Source organism: Trichomycterus rosablanca, chromosome 4 (assembly GCF_030014385.1).
Source record: "Trichomycterus rosablanca isolate fTriRos1 chromosome 4, fTriRos1.hap1, whole genome shotgun sequence".
NCBI classification, from domain to species: domain Eukaryota; kingdom Metazoa; phylum Chordata; class Actinopteri; order Siluriformes; family Trichomycteridae; genus Trichomycterus; species Trichomycterus rosablanca.
The window spans coordinates 22,132,548-22,146,833 of NC_085991.1; the positions used below are offsets into that span (position 1 = coordinate 22,132,548).

The following is a 14,286-nucleotide window of genomic DNA, read 5'->3' on the forward strand; positions in this document are numbered from 1 at the left end:
CTCTGTATTATTAATTTAAGCCACACTTATTGCCAACACTTGTATTTGATAAAAAATATACATTGGAAATGTTTCCAACTTTGTATATCTAAATTTGTCTCTTGGAATTAAATTGCTCAAGTACCTTAAGTTCTTTTTGTCTGGCTGATCTTTAAGCTGTTACAGTTTATTGTACATCCTTAATTCATGTTAGGCTCTTATTAACTTACATTTTTTTGTCTTTCCCTGTAGCCCTTCTTCAGGCTGCTAAACCTTCGAAAGCTTGGCCTGAGCGACAATGAAATCCAAAGACTTCCTCCTGAAGTGGCCAACTTCATGCAGCTGGTGGAGCTGGACATCTCCCGAAATGGTACCCCCCCCCACACACACACAGTTAAACACATTATAGTCAAATAATCTTTCACACATAGAATGCCAAGTATATTGAAATATCCTGTATTTGTATAATCTACAAATGTGGTCTCTCCTACAACAAGCATTAAAATATGCTCTCAGCATGCTGACAATAGTTGTCCTTGGTTTATCCTTGTTGTCGAGTGTCAAGCATTGTACACACGCTCACACACACACACAACTTCATTATTGCATTGACATGCACACTAATAATCTAATCACTACCAGATTTTGGCAGTGAATTCATTGGTGCTTCATTTACACTGCATAACTTACAGGAAATCTGATTCTGCTGCTTGGGTTTTAGCTCAGTAATCATGTTATTCAGTACATGCTCATGGGGAACAGTCATATCCTCCATCACTTCTGTATTTTTATTTATTAGGGTTTGACTAACAAGTCCTCACCAACTTCTCTAAACTAACAATAACAGGTGACAAACTAAACAGAATTCAATATGCAGTCATTTTGTTCCACACTTAAACCAACATTAAAGAAAGGGAATCAGCCAGAGAAGCATTTGTGCTGTTTATCTATCTGGGAAGGGTTATAAAGCCATCTCCAAACAAATCGAAATTCATGTCCAAGTCCAGACAGCTCAGAGATATAAAGAAAGATTTAAGAGGTTGTGGATTACTTTTGAAGCCACATGAACTGAGAAACTTGGAGTTATTGAAATGACAGAAACTCCACCTGAGTAATGAACCAAAACAATGAGACAAATGTGAAACCATGGGTCTAGCAGCTTAAGCTAGGCCAAGATTGGATCATCCAACAGGACAGTGATCAAATCAGCAAATCACTATTTGAATGACTAAAGAAGTGGGAAAACAACTGGGACATTTTTTAAAAGACAAGAAAAAACAGGAATCTGTGTTTATCAATCCCATCAAAGCTTTATTTAACTTCTAATGCATTCACTGACCAGCTTAATTCTACTGTGTGAACATAAACAAGTTTTTAATACATTCTTATAAAAATTTGGGACAGTCATGGGAAAAAGAAAGCTGGCCCTTCTGCAGTTTTATGTTTTTTATTTATTAGGGCCAAAATAACAAGTCCAAAAAAAGTGGGACAAACCCTAAATAAGAGTGAAACAGACTGTTACATCATTTTAAAACATTCCACAATATGCAGGTGAGCTGGTAGCAGGTGAGTGTCATAAATGGCTAGAAAAGGAAAAAGGAAGATCAACCAAAGGCTCAACCGAAGTCTTTCATGGCTCACAACTTTGTGTCCAACCTCATGAGACAATTCATCAGTTTAAAAAGAAAATTTCTTAATGCAAGGCTGCAAGTAACTTAGGCCTTTCACGATCTATCGGACATTATTGTGAAAAGATTTGGAGAATCCAGATGTCTCAGTCATTGTAGGGCAGGGAAAATTGTGCTTGACCTTTGAGCCCTCAGCTTTGTTTGAGACATCATCATGGAACTGTGATAAATAAACCCCATGGACTTGGGAAAACTTTGAAAAAAACATTGTTACGTAACAGTTTGCCTCTTCATAAAGAAATGCATTCTGAGCATTTGATTCACAAAGAGAATGCCATCTATTACTTCTGTTTAGAAATACCTCAGGCTAATCTCAGATGGACTGAAAAACAGAGGAAACATTTGCTGTGGTTATATGACTTTGCACGAATTTGCACGAAAGGTGCAAAAGCCAACGTCTGTCATGGTATGGGGGTGCATTGATGTGGAGGCATATATTGGGATCTTAGCAAAACAAGTGCTAAATTGACATCTTTTCATATCTCACCTTTTTTGAGTGTGTTGCAGCTATTAAGGTTTAAAAGTGTTTATTTTTTTTTACAAAATAAAGTTGCTTAGTAGAAACGGTGAATCCTTTGTGCTTTTATTAGTTAAATAAAGTTTTACAACAACTAACGAATTACAGATTCTTGCTTTTATTGCATTTTACAAAATGGCCCAACTTAAGAATGCTGTGCATAAACGAAATTCCTTCAAACATCAGTGAACTAAAGCATGTTGTACAGAACAGTGGGCCAAGACATCTTTAAGAATGACCAATTTAACAATGTAAGAGACTGATAAATTCTTACAGAACATGTTTGTTATTGTTGCTGAAGGAGGGGTCTAGATGGGAAAAGAGTCACCTAGTGTTAATTTTTAGTTTATATGAGTTGTTGAGGAACAAATTGTTATTTAGACTCTGATAAATAAAAACATAGAACTGAAGTGTTTTCTTTTTTTAATACTTTATAATCCCTTTGAGTGACGTTTGTAGGCACAGTGCACTGTTGTTCATCAACAGGATCCCTCTGCTTGATTCTTGAAATTAGTGTTATTTAGACATACACAACTGAAATTCCAAAAATGTGATAAGCAATTACTCCTTATTCTTGTGGCCGATCTAAATTAGTTTTTTACTGTATGGTCTGAACAGTTTGAGCAGTTGTATTATTGTGGTTTGGGAATATTTGGGTTTTATCTGCTTTTGTAAATGTAAATAAACATTCTGAAATATGATTGGGAGGCATGTTCATGAAGTTTGGAAGATTGCACACCTGAACGAACAGTGGCCAACAAGTGAGAGAACGTGACGCTTGGGAAAAATAACAGCCGTACTCTTATTTTTAGATACTGTAAAATGCAAGTAGGTAGAGAATGGGAATAATCAGATATCTAATAATATGCTCAATATTGAGTTTATGTGGAGTGGAATGTTAACGTAATTGTAAGGACATTAATTGCAATGTAAATAAAATGTTTAAAACATTCATTCCATTAAAAATCTGGTAAGCATTTTGAACACTGTGCTGACATATCTTTGAGCAGATCTTGCTGACTTTGCATCTAGCCTTTTACTTACTACTATTGTTTTCTTTTCTCCTAGACATTCCCGAGATCCCTGACAGCATTAAGTTTTGTAAGGCACTGGAGATTGCAGACTTCAGTGGAAACCCACTTTCCAGGTTTGTGAACTGGTGGAACTCTGGATTTTATCAGACCATTGGGTCAATGCAAATGCCATTTTTAAGTAAGGAGGTGTATGGTGGGAAAAGGCAGGAAGTGTTGCATTGTGCTTTATTAGAGTTTGATTTAGTTGACAAAGGACAAGACCTGGATAAGTGCTAAAGATGTGCTAATTATAAGATTAAAAAGGAGACAAAATGGCATATAAAAAGCCAACTGGTCATTCGGTTACATTACAAGGTTAAGGGTATTAAAAAAGCAAAATGTAACTAGATACATTTTGTCTTTATCATCAGGGAAATACCTAAAAACAATAATATAACTGAGAAGGATAATTTTGGAAGATGTAGAATTACCTAATCAAGTGTTCAATACAAATAAGCAGGTGTTCCAGTAAGAAGTTATTGAATTTTTAGTTACTATAAAAATCTGAACTTTGTTTATGCATTTTTCTCTCTTACTTCTCCGATTTTTAGCATGTCCAATTTTTACCCAATTGCGTTATGCTTCCTCTCTACTGGTGCTGACCCCCACCCCTGATTGAGGAGAGCAAACTGACACATATCCTCTCTGACACATGAGCAGTAGCCGACTGCATTTTTTAACCTGCACGAGCCGAGTTCATATGCGAATCGGCCCTGTGCATGGAGAGCCACACCCTGATCAGCATTATTCCTCTACTCTGTGCAGATGCCATCAGCCAGCAGAGGTCGTAATTGCATCAGTTATGAAGTCCCTATCCGGCTCCCTACCCTGTATGAACAACAGCCAAACGTTGTTCATATAGCCGCCCAGCCGAGCCGAATGACAGAGCTGAGATTCGATACGATGTATTCGAAATCCCAGCTCTGGTGTGCTAGCGTGTTTTACTGCTGCACCACCTGAGCGGCTTAAAAATATGAACTTTTAATAAAAAACATAGATTAACAATATAGATATTTGAATAGAAGAATGGTTTACAGAAAAACTACTGCTCTAGGTTCTCAGGTATTGCAGTGGTCTATTAGTCTAGCCCAGCCATATCAGCTTGCCAGGCATCTACACAGACACAAATGGCTATGTCTGATGGGGGAATAGCCCGGTCCGGGGTATTCCACTGCCTTGTGCCCAGTATTTCTCAGTGGAACTGGACCTGCCATGACTGACTAGGATATGACTGAAATAAGACTGTCATATCTGTTGCCTAAAACTGGCAGATCTACTACTCGAATCATGCGACACCCTTATCTACTGATAAAAAAATGTAAGTTACATTACAGACACTTTAAGGCAAAGTCATTTAACTCAAACATAGCTTATTAGGGACTGTATACTACTTTACTCCCTGTCTGTGCAGTTGTGTTTGTGGCTTTCACTCATGTGAGAAAGCAATTTGGGATACAAAATTGAAATCTAAATGTTACACATTTACTTACACTTGGCTTACACAGTTAAGATTTGCATACTACAAAAAATAAACCAAAGTAAATTTATATATAGTGATGATTATATTAGTTACTTAGTGAGATGCTACCATTAGCTGGATCCTTGCGGTAGTGTAATTTGCTGCTGTGCCATCTGAGCACTGACAATATTTATGCTTGTTATTGTTTTTCATTACTATCACATTAAGGTGTTTTTCATTTAACAAACCATAAATTGGCACATCAAGAAACTAACTGATGTTTAAAATGTTATAGGGTGCTATAAATTTGCCAGTTAATGGTTAGCTGTCAACTAACAACGGGTGGTTAACAGTGAAAAGAATGTAATAATCTCCGTAAAACAACCTCCACTATTGTGGGAAAGCTCTGCACACGGTTCTGAATGTGTTTGGGGGAATTTGTGTCTGTTCAGTCAAAAGAAAGATTTCAGGCACTTAGATGTTGGATGGGGGGTTGTTCAGCAGGTTCAGCAGGAATAAGTTCAGGGCTTATTAAACTCATCAAACCATAGGCCTTTCTTGAACAGGTAATGACCTTCCCCTAACTTTTTACCACAAAGTTGTAAGCATCTGATTGTGTTTAGAACTGATGAATTTCACTGCACAGTGTTCTGTTTTTAGGGTTGACATGGCCTGTGCTTACTGAGCCCAGTATAATATCTTTTTTATGGGATGTCATCAGATTATTGATTTGTGGAAAAAAAATTTAAATGTTGTTTCATAAAACAGCAATAATATAAAATTCTAGCAATAATATTTTAGTCTCATGGTTTTGGTAGTATTTTATACTTTTACTATTATGGTCAAAATTTCAATTGTGCCATGCTAACAGTAAAATGTCATGTGGAATGTTAATGTGTCATATTTCTCCTTCTTTGGCAGATTGCCTGATGGCTTTACCCAGCTCAGAGCATTAGCCCACCTTGCACTCAACGACGTGTCACTACAATCACTACCCAATGATATCGGAAAGTGAGTGTCTACACACACACACACACACACACACACACACACACAAACCGGTCTTATAGCTCATGTTGTTATTTGCACAAAGAGTATGTTGGGCAAGATGACCATATTAAGAAAGCATATACTGTTGTGGTCATCATTATTGGTACCCTTGATTGTTCAGAGTAAAAAGCCAATATCCTCAGAAATAAATGAATGTTTTGATGATTTTTAATAGGGGTGGCCAGGTGGCGCAGCGGGATATTCCGCTAGCACACCAACGCCAAGATTTTGAACTCCTCGATTTGAAACTCGGCGTCGCCTCCGATCTAGTGGGTGCCATCTAGTGGGCATAATTGGCAGTGCCTGCAGCAGATACTAATTGGCCACCGTGTCTGCAGGGTGGGGGCCAGACTTTGTGTGGGTGGGTGGGTCTTCATATGCTGTGTAAGGACCCTGATTGGTGGAAGAGAAGAGGAGGCCTGTGCACGTGTCGGAAGAGGCGTGTGCAGCGACGTGCTCTCCTTGGATGCAAACGGGTATCCCTCAGCAGCGGAAGACAAATTGAGTGCGCTAAATCGGGAGGAAAACGGAGAGAACACACATGCAGTCATTTAAAAAAAAAAAGAAAGTCGCTATTTCCTAATAGTTTGTTGCACAACCTTTGGCAACAACGACAGCCTCCAAGTTTCTCCCAAGCTCTGGAATGTTTTGGGGGTTTAGTTTTCTCTAAATATTTTTAACTGGATGGAGATTAGGACTCATTGTGGTCATTGTCCATTGTTTCCTTTTTATCCTTTTTTGTGTTCTTTTGGATGTGTGCTTTGGCTCATTAACCTGCTTTAGGACCCTTTTCGCTTACACTTAGGAGTACATTTTGCTCTAAATTGCTCTGATAATCCTATGATTTCATTGATTCTGTAACACGTTCAAGGCCTCCAGTCTCTGAAGCAGCAAAGCAGCCCCACAACATTATGAATCCTTCACCATGTTTCACTGTGGGTAGTGTGCTATTTTCTTTATAGTCTTCATATCATCGTCTATAAACATAATGCTGGTATGCATTATCAAAGAGCTCTAGTTTGTTTTTATTTGTCCATAGAACAGGATTGTCCTTTGTCTATGTAAGTTTTGGCAAAGTTCAGTTTAATGCCTTTCTTTACACAGTGGGGTCCTATAGAGCCCTGTTTTGTTTAGTGTATAAAGTATGGTCACTCCAGATGTCTCCAGCTCAGCCTGAAGTCCTTGGATGTTGTACATGGTTTCTTTGCCACATGTTCCGTAGGGTTCTTTCATCATTTTTTGTCTTTCCTACACATCCTGGAAGGTTCTTGACTGGTCCATGAGTAGCAAACTTCTTGATAACTGTTGAAGCCAGAGTGCCAAGATTTTTAGAGTTTGTCTTGTACCCTTTAGACTGCTTGTTCTTGATAACAGCATTTCTGATCTGCTCAGACAGCTCTCTTGTCTTTGCCATTGTTAACAAGTAACAGAATAAAACTGGTCTTTGAGCAACAAAGCCATCATTTACAGGATAATTAAAGTCATGTGAGAACTGACAAGATGGGACAGGTGAGTTTAATTTCTATTTATTCACAGGTTGATGAATAAGTTTTTTTTTTGTTATTTTTGTGTTTCTGTGCTTGTCTGTATCAAACACTAATCACTAAGCACTTCACTTCAGGAGATATTTTGGGGTGCCAATAATGTTGACCCACCCATGTCATATACACAGTGTGATGTTTTAAATGGTCACCATGTTCATAGACACACCATCAGAAGCTTAGATTCTAGACTGGTTTTGGCTCTTGGTGCTGTTCAAACAGACGGAGAACCCCCTCACTCTGTCTGACCAACTGCCACAACATTAATTCTCCATCTGACTCACACACAGCCGTCTGTCCCTCTAATCTGTTGGCTTTACTACTCTTTAGCTTGGCTAACCTGGTAACTCTGGAGCTGAGAGAGAATCTGCTAAAGACTTTGCCCACGTAAGTATACACCTTTCTGTAAAATGTAAGTTTTGTTTCTACATAAGTCATTTATACTTTTTATTCATTTGAAAGCGGCTGTCTCACTCATTTAAATAATAAGCTACCCTGACGCATCAAATTTGGAATGTCGTTATATATATACTAGCTTTTTTTAAATACATTTTCTCCCCATTTTCCTCCCGATTTAGCGCATTCAATTTTGTCTTCCGCTGCTGAGAGATACCAGATTGCATTCAAGGAGAGCACGTTGATGTACACGCCTCTTCCGACACGTGTACAGCCCTCCTCTTCTCGCCCCTGCTTTCTGCACAGGCGTCTCTTCCGCCAATCAGGGTCCTTACACAGCGTATGAAGACCCACCCACCCACACATAGTCCGGCCCCCACCCTGCAGATATTAGTATTAGACAGTTTAGTATCTGCTGCGGGCACTGCCAATTATGCCTGCCAGATGGTGGCAACACCGAGCCTCAGAAACTCGGTCCTGGTGTGCTAGCGGAATATCCCGCTGCGCCACCTGGGTGCCCCTATGTATACTAGCTTGTTACATTTGTCACTTACTACTTTGCCTGAACAGGATCTTGGTCTGAACTTTCAGCAGCTGTTTTGCTGGAAGTTATTTTGCCTATAACTAGACCAGTTTGCAAATAAGACTTACCTGTTGCTTTTATATACACAATTTAATCCTTACACATAGACTTTTCTTTAATTAATCAAGATCGTCAGTTTCCTTTCTTCTACTTCTACTGGTGATAGAAAGGTGCCCACAAGCAGAGATTTGACTTTACAGTGTTACTACCAGTACAGGTACATCATTCAAACTATGCTGTATTAACGAAACATCACTGCTTCATGTTTGGCAAATAAGTGTGATTTTTTTTCTTACAAGACACAGCTAAACATGGTCAGATATGTTTTAAATGAAATTGCCCTACACATTTGCCATGCAAATGCAAAATGCACATTCCAGAATTGATACCCAACATGGTGCTTGTGCTTTGAAACAAAAAGCATTCATGCTGATATAATTTTTCCTTGTCTCTTTGTGTTTTGAATGTGCACTGTGGATCTGCAGCTCTCTGTCTTTCCTGGTTAAACTGGAACAGCTAGATTTGGGCAGCAATCAACTGGAAGTATTGGTAACGCACATTTACTCTCTCTGAGGCCGAGTGTTTGTATGTATGTGAGTGTGTGTGTTTTTCTTTCATGCCGTCATGGCAACACTCGGTAGTTTTCTCAGTGGGATGGGGTAAACAATACGGGATCATACAAAGGCGTCGCCCAGGCAATCACGGTGATGTAATCACGAGCCACTACCCATAGTTACATTTTGCATACAACATACATCACAGCAATAGCCTCTAAAAACGTCTGTGGATGCTGCTGTGATGGAATTGCAGCGTCTTGTTGACTTCTATTAATCGATAAAAGCCAATAATTAATTAGGCCACCAGTCACAATTTCAATCATATGTTCAAGATGTCCATCCTTGCATTTTTATTATCTTTAATTTTTTATTATTGTAAATTGTTATTATTATTATCCTTGACAGCCACTGGATGTGTGCTTCTTTTAAAGGACATTGGTTGCACGTTACACTAACACTGTTCTTAAATGAACAATTCATCACATCATCTCAGCCATGCATGAGACTCACTAGCCACGTTTACATGCAGCCTCATAATCCATTAATAATCAAACTCAATTGGTATAAAAAAAAAAAAAAAAAACACGTCCATGTATACACCTCATACGGAATAGACTAGTCCAATTGAGGCCATTCCAAATGCAGTTTCTGTCTGATTGAACAAACTGGGATATCCTTTAAATAATCTGTGAAACAGTTTAAGTACAGAAAGTACTTTTTGCACATGTGCATTTGCATTATAGGGGAAGTTTACAAAATTCAACGTGGTGGGAGCAAAAACAAGTTTATGCTGCCAACTATAAAAGACTTAAAAATAGTAACGGGTGTGTACCATGAAATAACGAGTTGTTTACACAAGTATTAAAGCAAATGAAGGAATGTGGGATCAACACAAACTATAGATGATGGTTTCTAAAAACAGCGTATTACAAAGCTCAGAGCCAGAATGCTTCTTTAATGCATACCTCTTACAGACTGGACTCATGTAAAGCTCGTCTTGGTAACATGTATACTAAGTGGGACTCTACACATGCACGTCAGTTTGGATAAAAGCGTCTGCTAAAAGCCGAAAATGTAAATGTAAAAACAAATGAATACATGTTTGCTCTCAATATTTTACAATATTATGCAGTATTACAGGTATGGTTCCTAGCTGTTCAGTTCTGTATAGTCATAATATGAAAAAAATGTAAGATTCAACCAGAGTGTGCTCACGAAAGCAAAATGACAGGTGTTAAAACTGTATTTGGAACTGATTGCTCTTTAAATTGGTCTTTCTGTGTTCCTCACACTGTGTTTGCCCTTCTATTCTAGCCGGACACACTAGGGGCACTTCCCAACCTTCGTGAGCTTTGGTTGGACAGAAATCAACTTTCCTCTCTACCTCCAGTAAGTACACTAATGATTTAACTTGCTGATGGCTAAAAAATCTGACTAAATTTTAGGACTTTAGTACTATTTTTATGAGACACTTTGTAACTGATCTACCTGGTTACATTGTTTGAAAATTGATGTTCAAGTTGACTGACGTGGAGCTGTATTTGACTTCTGGTGCTAAAACCATTATTACTTGGGGAAGAGGGGGGTTACAACACTGCGGACAGGCAGCCATATTCCTCACTTTATATCCTCTACAGACATTTCTTCTATATAAGCAATACAAGACACCTTGCAGAAGATATTAGTTTATGCTGCATTGTTTGTAAAAGATTGATTCATGGATGTGCTACACTGTTTGTAATTAAACCATTGTTTAGTTACAGTGCTGTTCACTAATCAGGTGTACAGTTTAGAACAGTAGTAGATAATTTGGAACACAACAACTTAAACTGGTATTTTGCATTCCCCCTCATGATGGGTAATTGGCTTATAAAAATCATACAGACTTTGTTCCTGTCCTAACTGAAGATACAGTATTAGAGATTGTTCTGGCCCTGAGAGACTATATCTTTCCTGATCAAGCAAACTCCTAACTCCTGCTGAGGGGAACCTCACATGCCATTTGTACTCATTTGTTTCTAAGTTATACTGGTAATAGAAATAGCTAGCATCATTAAATATTAAGGATTTATATGCAGTTACTCATGTTGACTTTGACTGAATGAACATTATTATTGTGGGAGGTCTAATGCGCCAGCCCACCACAGCTGGGATCTGCGTTTACATCTCAGCTGTTCTGTCAATCGGCCAGGTACCCACACATAGGCACAATTAGCTACGTCGAAGTGCTATAGCGGGCTCCGCTGTCAAGTTGTAGTGCCTGCATTAGCAATGGATGATCTGGAGAACTTGTGTGTCTCACTGAATGCCATGCAGCATGCCATCACACACTGATGATCATAGTCTTACTTGGTCAGATGCAGCAATCCAAATCCAATGTAGTTTTTGGAAAACAATTTGTTTAAGGTGGTAGCCCAGCTTGTAGAGTAGGTGCCACTGAACAACATGGGTCCTGGGTGCCTGGGTTTGAGTCTTGCAATGCTCTGTCATCATCTCTGAAAAGTTTGGTGTGTTCTGCACGCCCCTCTAAATTTTCTACTGGCTACACAGGCATCTGTGGCCAGTGATGAATTGGTGCCATGTCCAGGGTGTTTTTCTGCCCTGAGACAAGTGTTTCTGGGTAGCGCCATACTGCAAACCTGACCTTGTTTGCTTGACAATTGTTTTTTTTCCCTCCTACGTAACAGTAGTTACTGTTGTTTTGCTTAGGACAAGCAACATTGGTTTGTCTTTTGTGGACGATTAATATTGTGTCCCGTAATATAGTTGGCTTTCATTTTAACAGGAGCTGGGAAGTTTGCGGCGGCTTGTATGCCTGGATGTTTCAGAGAACCGACTAACATTGCTGCCCTCCGAGATCAGCGGCCTCATTGCCCTGACTGACCTGCTGCTCTCACAGAACCATCTGGAAATTGTGCCTGACAGCATCGGTAAGCCAGTTTAACATCTGGTTATAGTGATGTAAGTTTGTGTGTTTGTTTATTAGGATTTTAACGTCATGTTTTACACTTTGGTTACATTCATGACAGGAACGGTAGTTATTTCTCTTAATCTCATTACACAAGATTCATCAGTTCACAAGGTTATATCGAACACAGTCATGGACAATTTAGTGTCTCCATTTCACCTCACCTGCATGTCTTTGGATTGTGGGAGGAAACCGGATCTCCCGGAGGAAACCCACACGGACACGGGGAGAACATGCAAACTCCACACAGAAAGGACTCGGACCGCCCCACCTGGGGATCGAACCCAGGACCTTCTTGCTGTGAGGCGACAGTGCTACCCACTGTGTGCCGCCCCTGGTGATGTAAGAAATGGTCGCAAAACAAATCGTTGCTTTGCTGAAATTTGCTATCACAATATGGAATGTGGACTCATGAATTAATTTTATGGGCTAGTGATCAAAAGGTTCATATCCTAGAAATGCTAAAAACTGTTACTGGGTACAACAAATAATGTAGTAGTAACACCACAAAAAAATGACAATTACAAAAACAGCTGCACTTCATGTACATGAACGGTTACAACAGGGGCAAAAATTATAGTTCACAAACAATTGTATGAAAGACTAGTATAAGTGCAATAACCTGGAGTTAGGAGCACAATATGTAGACCATTATGTGGTTGGACAGAACAATTTTTACCAAATTTCCTACTTCCGTGTGGATTCATGTTTTGAGTCATATGACGTTTTTACGATGTTTTTATCAGGAGAGTATGGACTCTAAAATGCTATCAGTAGCCATGTAATGACTTAAATGTTGGCCTACAGCCAACAAATATGAAACATTTTTACAGGACATGGTCCACTCTAAAGTATCAACACTTGTCTGAAGATGTTACCATATCTAATGATCATGCTCCCCATAAAATTAATAACCACACTTAAACAAAGCTTCTGGAGTGCAGACCGAGTTAGACCTTACTTATTCCTTAAAGATCTAAAACATTTTCTTCATTAAGAGAAAACATGGCACTTTTTAATATTTACGGAATGTATGCGAGCAGTTTAAAATTAATATTATATAATATAATTGCAAAGTCTGGCACTACTTCTTACTTGCTTCTTCAGCCTCATTGGCAGTTGTTACCAGTTTCAGATAGTTTGTGTTCCTATTATAACATTTGCACCACTGCCCTCTAGTGGCAGTTTGCTTCTATGACTCTAGAGCAAGATTATTTGGGTAACAAACAATACTGAAACTGGGGCGCTCAATTGTAGGCATCTATTACGCTAACTCACTACTGATGAGATTAAATCTTAGCAGTGCCATCAGCCAGCCTGGAGTCTACACAGACATAATCAGCTATGTCTGGGGAGGAGGGGACAGCTTAAGTCTGCTAAGGATTGGTGCTCTGTCTAGGGTTTTTATACCTTGTGTCCATTGTTTCCCTGTGAAACTGGAACCGGCTCAGACCTGACCAGGATAAAGTGCTTAATGAAATAAAATGCTGCAGAAAGTTTTATTCGCCTGATTTGTAGCCGGCTGGTTGAAGTGCATTGAATTTGCAACCACTGCAGTTTTTTTGTGGATCAGAATGATTGCCACACTAACTATGGCCCAAAAAAACTCGTGTCAAGTGTGGTAATTCATGTTGTTAACTTGTTAACTGGTTAAACTTTATTTAAAAACTGTTAACTGTTTGGGCTGCTCCTAACACTGTACATATCTTCTTCTTTTTAGGCTCCTTAAAGCAATTATCAATTTTCAAAGTGGACCAGAACCGTTTGGTGCATCTGACCGACTCAATAGGCGAATGTGAAAACCTCACAGAGTTGATCCTGACTGAGAATGTCCTACAGGTAAAACACTAAGATACAGAGAGATTGATTTATTTTGATCTGCTTCCAACATCTGATGCACTGTTTTAGCAATTTGATTCTAAAATGATTGTTTGTCCCAATAGTAATTATTATTGGCCCTCCTGTAGACCTAGACTAAATTGGTTTTGATTAAAAAAGGGTTCAGATATGGCAATATGTCAATTCATAAGAGCAAGATCAAGCAGCAGACACTGTGGACAACAAAGCTGCAGACCAGCTAAGGTCGAAAATGACTTTCCAGATGATCGCCGACTCATTTGAATGTCACTTAACAATCGTAGGATGACATCAAGTGCCCTACAAATGTCAGCTGGGTTAAAGTGCATGGCGAGGGCAGTTTAAAACACTTATGTGGTGCAGGACGGAAGTCTGGACTGGAGTAAAGTTAACTTCTCCGATGAGTGGTTCAGCAAGGCAGGAATGGGGCACTTGTGGAGAGCATGCAAAGCTGTGATTGAAAACCCGAGTTATTCCACCAAAGTGAACTGTTCTTTCATTTGTGTTCTGTAAAAATGAATATGGCCGCTCAGGTGGCGCAGCGGTAAAAAGAAACGCGCTGCAACCAGGGCTGGATTCTGAGAAGCGTGGTATCGAATCCAGCCTTGCTTTACCGGT

General features: G+C 39.2%; 1 protein-coding gene across 19 annotated transcripts in view; it reads left to right on the forward strand.

Moving 5' to 3' along the window:
* The window catches only part of scrib (scribble planar cell polarity protein), a 120,351-nt gene that overhangs the window by 45,343 nt on the left and 60,722 nt on the right, over window positions 1-14,286 (forward strand). For all 19 annotated transcript variants that reach the window (XM_062993964.1, XM_062993970.1, XM_062993974.1 and 16 more), the window contains exons 2-9: window positions 232-349; window positions 3,253-3,331; window positions 5,638-5,727; window positions 7,638-7,694; window positions 8,772-8,835; window positions 10,158-10,232; window positions 11,629-11,773; window positions 13,532-13,650. In XM_062993964.1, coding sequence (XP_062850034.1) covers window positions 232-349; window positions 3,253-3,331; window positions 5,638-5,727; window positions 7,638-7,694; window positions 8,772-8,835; window positions 10,158-10,232; window positions 11,629-11,773; window positions 13,532-13,650 — 747 coding nt within the window. The remainder of the gene's footprint in view (window positions 1-231; window positions 350-3,252; window positions 3,332-5,637; window positions 5,728-7,637; window positions 7,695-8,771; window positions 8,836-10,157; window positions 10,233-11,628; window positions 11,774-13,531; window positions 13,651-14,286) is intronic.